Here is a 7,978-nt window from a genome sequence, read left to right as displayed (position 1 = left end):
AGTTAAGAAATTATTAGCCCTGCAATGGGTTGCTTTTAAGTGAATCCCTGGCACTTACTTAATTATAAAATCACTACTGACACAATACGCATCAGCAGCAGTAAAATTAACCCCTCCCTAGTGTTCCATTGGCTGGAAACTCGTTAGGCTTGATGGGTAGGTGTTCCAGTCAAAGAGGATTTCAAAGCAAATAAATAGCAGGTTCTTTTAGCCAGTCAGAAATAGATTTCCACCTGTCTGAACCTCCTACTGAAGAGAGCTTCTTCGGAAAAAAATCAGCATCTCACCATATGAGGAATCAACAGGAGAAAGTATTCTCTCCCATGCTTCATATTTCTTCAGTGAATGAGTGATTTTGGAAGACTTACTAGGCCTCCTTGCTTAAGGTGCCTTTTTCAGGAGAAGCATGGCTTGCTGCGCATTACAAATGATTGGTCTAATATTTGGAGGTGTGGGCATGGTTGGGACTTTGGCAGCTACAGCTATGCCACAATGGAGAGTTTCTGCCCACATTGACAGTAACATCGTGGTTTTTGAGACTGTCTGGGAAGGACTGTGGATGGACTGCATCAGCCAGATGGGCATCAGGCTACAGTGCAAGTTCTACGACTCTATCCTGGCTCTTCCCCCACCCTTAGAGGCGTTCAGAGCCCTCATGTGCACTGCTGTGCTCCTCTCAATCACTGCCTTTTTGATGGCTGTTGTTGGTGTGAAGAACACTCACTGGACCAAGGAGGATCCCCAGGGCATCAGTATCTTCATATTGGCAGCTGGAGTTGCCTTTCTTCTGACGGGTGTCCTTGTTCTGATCCCTGTGTCCTGGACTGGTGGTGGCATCATTCATGACTTCTACGATCCAAAAGTCCCTACACCACTGAAACGAGAACTAGGAGCTGCTCTCTATGTGGGCTGGGTGAGCGCTGCACTTCTAGTTGTTGCGGGAGCAATGTACTGTAGCTTCTGGTGCTGGGCTGGTACATCCCCAAAATCTAGGTATCCTTCACTTCCTCATCACAGATTGTACAAACCTGTCACGGCCGGAGGGCCATTGCTAAGCATGCAGGCGTACGTGTAGTGGCTACATGGACTCTTTCTACTTACTATGTTGATACATCCCAATTGACTGCATTGCCTAATAAAACTGTGAGTCTGTAATAGATGAACAATTTTTTATTTTTTTTTTATTTTATTTTTTTTCATTTGCTACTTACTACTGATACACTTATTTGCTCTCTGGCATGTTTGTAGGAAATGTTATTACATGGACATTATGTTAGACCTCAATAGAAAAATCTCACCATTTTATGGGAAAGAAAACTGGCATGGAAAGAAGCAACAGCTGCCAGGAAACCCTTGTGGAAGACTAACAGTATGGTTGGGCTGGAAGGCAGGCAGCTGCTGTACAATAGTACCATTGCCCTCCACTAAGACCATGACAGGCAAAGGTAGTAGTGCATTTTACTCTAATGTAAAGTCTTTGTGATGAGAAGCATGGATTTGGCAGAGTGGTGGAAAAACTCACTGCATTAATGGAAAAGCTTCAGTAATCTTATTTCCAGTACTAGCACACAAAAGTTCACGCTCCCTTGTCAGAGACCTTTGATTGACTGTGGGTTTCACAGACTATTATGGAGCTGATGTATCCTTCCTACATCTTTTGCAGGGCACAGAATTAATCTCATGGAATAATAAAATTTGTATTCACTTCACCAGACTTTGTCATGAATGTATTAACTTTCCGTTGCCTGGTATATCCCATCTTTAAAGGGTTTTTCTCTACTATAAAATGCAGGACAGACTATCTGTCTTCATGCACTTTAAAGCACTGTGATTATGTCAAGTGTAACTAAAGAAGCCAGGCAAATGAAAATGCTCAATCCTCACTTGCACACTGGAAGATCAAGAGTTCCTGCCTATATCTTATACCTGCAAAAACCACATCCTGATGTTGTCCTGACTGCTTTATATTTACAAGACATAAAATGTGATCTGAGTAACATGATTCCTATCTGTCCATTGTGTGGAATCCAACAGTATTTTTAGTTGTGCTTTCTCACAGATGAAAATTTGGAATCTGCTTTTAAAAGTGGGTATATACTGATAAGTGACCAGGGGAGTTCCATTTAAAAACATTTTTCCTTGGTAGTAGTAACAGACGGTACCATTTCATTGATATTTCATGGCACAGTTTGATCCTTTCCTGTATCTTTTACTGGTATCTGAAAATGACTTTTCAAGTTGTACAGAGCAATGCCTCTATATAATTGTTTGATGGTTCAATTTGAAGAACATGGAAAGCTACATTTAATTTAAAAAGCCTTTTATAAATTTGACTTCAGATGAACCTAAATGAAACCATGTGGCCAAACGTGGATATGTATTACATATGTTAGCTAATGCTCATTTACACTTAAGACAACCAGCTCAGAGCTTTTGGTGGGAATTTCTTGTTACTAAGAAAGAGGTTTAAAGCGCTCTGCTCATCTCTTGAGAAGTCAAATTAGCACTTATTAATTCCAAATGAGTCTTTAAGGTGACATTTCTGCATAGATTTTCTAGTACTAAAATATATTTTCTTATGTTGTCTAATGGTGGATGCCACCATATGTGTGGTATGCACAATATATTTAACAACAGCTCTCTCTGGACCAGACAAGTTATTTCAATGGAATTGTTTTCTTAAATTTGATTATAATTTATACTACCCGGAAGACCTTAATCTATTATTTTATTGTATGTGTATCATATAATACATATTTATTTTAATAAATATTTGATTAGTAAGCCAGAAGTTTTTGGATTGATTTCGATATGACATTTGTGATTAACCCAGCAGAGGATGAAGACATTTGCAATGCAAATGTGATGCGTATTTATGTGTAGGTAATGGATTTAAATAATGATGTATGCAATGTAATGCAACTTTATGCAGATAGAAGTGCTTAAGAAGTAATTAAGTGCAGCTTTCTATAACTTTAATTAAGGGATCCTAAATGCTTTACTATCAGAAGGTTGATCTGGAAATCAAATTTGAACTGGGTGTGTCATTTACAGCAATAACTTCAGTTTCAAATAGTTTAAAGATAAAACTGCTTTATTTGAGTATTTTGGACTGATTTGAAAGAAAACCTACGCTTTTCACATCTAGCATTAACATCTGATAGTTGCACATTACTCCATCCTCCTCTTTTACCAGTTCATCTGAAGATGAGCTCAGACAGACAACAATGTGCTTGTGTGGAAATTTGGAATCTGATCCTGAGTTCAACTGTAAAGACAGACTGGGCCACTGTTTGGATGTGTGGGGTTTTACTGACACAAACTGCAATTTCCAGTGATGTGATTTAGCGCCTTACACTCACTCACATATGTTTAAGAGCCTGTGGCACTAAAATTTGGTGCAGGAGTGAATTGTCAGGAGATGTGAATCCGCAAGAGGTCCTTGTGTTTAACCTTCTGCCTTTGAACAGAATAAAAATTCCTTTTTAGGGTATGATGGTGTAGGTAACACCATTAAGATGATTACTGAATATTATACCTCTGTATGTGAGGTGCACATAAGGCTGAGTAAACTCTATGGGTTCATTTGAATGTATTAAGGGAGTCACCATTTTTAATTCTTCCTTTTCCTCTGTTCAAAACCTACAATGTTCAGAAGTAGTTGGAATGTGAAGTTTAGAGGTTTGAGAATGAAAAGAAAGACTTTCCAGGCCTAGCATGTGAGCATCAACTACTATGGGTAGATTGGGGACTAGTAAACTACTGTCAGGTGTTTGTGTGCTGGAGCTCTACTTTCATTAAGGAGTGGAGGCAGTAAACTTGCTTCAGTGGTACTATGTTCACATTCCTTTAGGCACAACTGTCAGAAACTTCACACTTGATGTATTTGTTAATAACAGGTAATTAAAAATTGTGCTTAAAACATTTACTTGAATATCCTGATGCTATCATATATTTTAATATTTTGAGATCACAAGGCAAAATTGCTTTGGAAATATAAGTGAATAGCTGAGATTTTTCTATGTTTTTGAAATGTGTGAGCCCTTGAGTTTTCTTTTTTTCTTTTTTTCTTTTTTTTCTTTTTTCTTTTTTTATATCTTTGTATCATAGTACTTTATTACTGTATTAAAGTGAATAAATGTATTTCTCCATTGGAAGAGAAAGAAAGATAGATTCAGGATTTTTACAATGTCCTCTTCTGATTCAGTCTCGTTTTTTACATTACGCTTTAGGTTTGATATATAATAAACAAAGTAGGTCTGATTCCTTGGGAAATAAAATACACAAAACTGATTTAGTGTTGGCTTCCAAGTCTTGCTTACAAGAAGTTTCCTGAAGCGAGTCAATATTTCAAAAGCTGGTCCCAAAATGTATATTCATCTCTGAGAGGAAAAGGTTGTGCAGGAAGTAATCCATGACTAAAGATGCAGCCAAAAGAACATATTTATAGCAAAAATGATGGCTTAGCAAAACATTTCATTACAACAGAAGGATAAATTGAACGGGGTTTGAGACAAATGAATGCATGCAGTCATCTTTCCTGATACGCAGAGACAGTCCTCTATGGGAGGAATACTATCACTACACAAATTTATGTTAAAAAATGTTGTGAACTTCTCTGAATATTAACAATGCTCACAAAGTCAGAAATAGAATCTTGATTGCATCCCTCTGATTGACTAAATCTGTCCTTTTGAAAAAGGCACAAAGGTCTTTTCAGGGGATTCCTATATGATCTTTAAAAACCGGGACAGAGCTGACCCAACCAAGTAAATAATTGCTCTCCTTTCTCTCTATTACAGGAATGTTCTCTGTCTTACACACTTTGCCACTGTAATTTGAGTTTCAGAGTGCAAGTAAGACTCAAGTGACATTTTATGACTACAAAAAGCAAAAGAAAACAAGAAATACCCTGATAAATAAGACGTGTTCTGCCAAAAAGATCTGTGGCAGTGCTTATTGTGTTCAGTTGCCCCTTGCAGAAAATGCTCCTGCTGTCAGTGAGGACAAACCAAAAGTATTTCAAAGCACAAAGATTTCGTTTTCTGCAACATCAAGGAGCAGAGCTGGCTAGGGGAGGGGTTGTGACAGCACTGCTAGCAAGCCACATGCCCCTGCAGAGTCAGCACCAGAAAGTCTGCTCAGTTCCAGGTATCAGATGGAAAGACACAGTTATGTCCTCAGTGACAATACAACCAACGGCATCATTTTCTAAACGACAAAAGGGAGAAGGGAAAATACTTCATGAAGCCTAACTGTTTGTACCAGAAGAAAAATAGAATACAAAAGGCTACCTTAGGATCTTATCCGTTCTACTCCTTTGAAAACAAGTGAGCTGTTGTTTCCATTGGGCTTTTTATTCTTTTATCCAGCTATTTGCCTGTTCCTCCTAAAAATCTTTTCAGTTGAAAATATCATCACCTGAATAGTGTGAATATTTGAGGCATTATGGAAAAGTAAACTTTACTGTGCTCTCACTGATAGCACCCAGTTCAAGCAGGAAGGCCAGCGGCATGTGTGTGCTGCTGCAGTGACATTCCTCTTCAAAATACCACCTTCATAAGCACCCTACAAACCAGAACAGATCTTGCTGGTGAGATGAGTTTTAGGAAGAGATGTCATTTTAATCAAGGACTCTGGGTTTGTCTGTTATCCAGGAGAACTCACTGCTCAAGCTTCAGTGATTGCTGCTGTGACAGGGGAAGAGGAGCCTGAGAATCTGGAGGCAGCTCTGTGCTCTGAGGAGGGAACTGACAGAATTGCCTTGGGATGTTGAATTGAACACTGTTTGTCCTACAACCATTGTCCCAGTAATAAGCAAATACTACCTGGGTTTCTGTTACAAAAATGAATTTATCATGCAGTTGTCATCAATATTCTTTTTTACTTTATTTAAACCATAGAATCTCACTTCTTCTAAATAACAACAAGAAATGTATGCAATTCAACTGACAATTCCAGCACCTGTGTGCAAAAAAGATACTTAAAAATAGAAACCACAAATCCATCAAGCTCTGTTCCCTGCATCAGTCAAACTGAATAATGCATTATAGTGCTAAATCTCTGTTGTCCATTTCTTCTACAGGCCTTAATCTGAGATTTTTGTCTCAATTACCGTGAAGTGGTCCCTGATTGCCAAATGACAAAGATGATGAGTACATTAGTGTTTCAGCTTCTTTCTGATGGGTGAGTGATTGACAGAATGATAAGCAATGTTTATTCATCCAGAGTTTCCACCGTAATGCCAGATGGTGCTGGGAGATAGAAAATAATCTCTAGACCCCAACAAACATTGCCTCACATACTGTCACATTCATCCTGAATTTAGCAAAAATTGGCAGCAGAAACTCCACGTGTTGAAGAAGAATACGCCGTTAACTACATATTTTTAACGAGGCCAGGTTTCACAGGTTAGACTGAATACTGATTTTTCAAGGCCCAACATGTCATCTGTTCACACATCCAATAAGCCTGTTGCAGGCATTTACTACATCACATGGTGACTACTGCGGCCATGCAAAAAGAGACATGAGGAAGTCTAGTCCTGGTGCTAAGCTCCTGCTGTTGAGGGGGAAAAGACTGCAGGCAGGAGCTGGCCTGGGCATCAGCAGCCCAGCCATGGCTGAGTAGAAGAGGTTGTGGGCCTGATATTCCTGGTTCATAACATCTAAAACACTGACTCCATGTTGGGGCCTGGAGATCTCCTGCAGTCCAGGTTTTCATGTGTCCACGCTGTTGCATTAGGATGAGCCCTCTTCTTACCAGTGTTTACCCACGTTTTCCAAATCTATTTTTGTTCATTTCTCTTTAAGCAGGAAAACGCAATGCAATGAGTATATAAGTAATTACCAAGAAATGAGGTTAGCTGATTAAGAGACTTAGTTTACTATGGGTTGTGTACAAGGTGATGAAGTATTAGTTAATGCAGACAACAAAAAGCACACAGCTATCTCTGGCCAAGAGTAACAGCAACTTCCTATATGTTGGGTTCACCGCACCCATCACCTGGTTTGCGTGCCATCCAAAAATCTGTTTGACATACCACAGTCTGGAAACATGCTACTGCCAGGAGCTAATTACATGCTAATCTTTCTTTGAGCATTGCGAGTGACAAATTGTCCTTCAGGAACCTTCCTGTGTAATGCACTGCTTGTAAATCCATGACTCAGCTGGACTTATGGTACCAACACATCATTTCAGACCAAAATCATTTCACATGTTGAGCCAAAATATCCTTAAAACATTTCAGAGTGGAATAATGTTTTGAAGTCAGAGATGATAACTCTTACTAAAACAAATGGTATTGTGATACAAGATTTTGGAGATAAACATTCAAGTTGGTTTTGTACGCTCATAGGTGAGGAGTGAGGGTAAAGTACATTTGAGTCAGTGTAATGGTTTGTGGTATGTCCTATAGAACTTTAAAGCATCAAATTTCTATTTATTTTGGATCTTCTCTCAGCGTTACTGAAGACGTTTACTCTATTGCTTAGAGTTTCATATAGAGATGGATAACTCCCATAATACCACCTGTCACAATCTGGATTTCTGTGTTCTTACTCCTTTGGCATTTCTGGAACCAACTCCTCCTGCTTACATGTGTGAGCACACACAGTAGAGACAAGATGGCTACATACACTGAATTGTTTTGCTATTATTTAATAAGTGTTTCCAGATGACGCAATCTATTCTGTCATTGTCAGAGTGAATGTTGCTAAATATTAAGATTTTCCAATGATGAGAACATAATCAAGTACGCTTTACTTGCTGTGTGCTTATTTCCCTAATTAACAGATGCAAATCCACCCCTCCCTGTAAGATTTTTTTTGGGATTTTTTGATGTATGTTGTCCTGTCAGTAGAGGAGTGTATGTATCCAGATTGCATCCAGATTGCTGTGCTATTTCCCTTATAGCAGCCTGTGCTAAAGGGTACCATGGGCAGTGCAAGCTGCCAGATGTTCTCCATTGGAAGGAGAA

At 38.9% G+C, this 7,978-nt stretch overlaps 1 protein-coding gene across 1 annotated transcript; it reads left to right on the top strand.

Moving 5' to 3' along the window:
* Nucleotides 1-229: 229 nt before the first annotated feature.
* Nucleotides 230-2,551, top strand: LOC107324050 (claudin-8-like). Its single transcript, XM_015883732.3, has one exon. The coding sequence runs from the start codon at nucleotides 407-409 to the stop codon at nucleotides 1,073-1,075; it is 669 nt and encodes a 222-aa protein (XP_015739218.1). The 5' UTR covers nucleotides 230-406; the 3' UTR covers nucleotides 1,076-2,551.
* The last annotated feature ends 5,427 nt before the right edge of the window (nucleotides 2,552-7,978 follow it).

The sequence above is a fragment of the Coturnix japonica genome, chromosome 1 (assembly GCF_054131305.1).
Source record: "Coturnix japonica strain WE chromosome 1, WE-NBRP24, whole genome shotgun sequence".
In the NCBI taxonomy this organism is placed as follows: domain Eukaryota; kingdom Metazoa; phylum Chordata; class Aves; order Galliformes; family Phasianidae; genus Coturnix; species Coturnix japonica.
Note: the sequence above shows the minus strand (reverse complement) of the source record. Positions and strands in the feature narration are given on the sequence as shown.

What these genes read in the sequence shown, in the direction of transcription:
- LOC107324050 (XM_015883732.3), top strand. Translation starts at nt 407, where the DNA reads ATGGCTTGCTGCGCATTACAAATGATTGGTCTAATATTTGGAGGTGTG.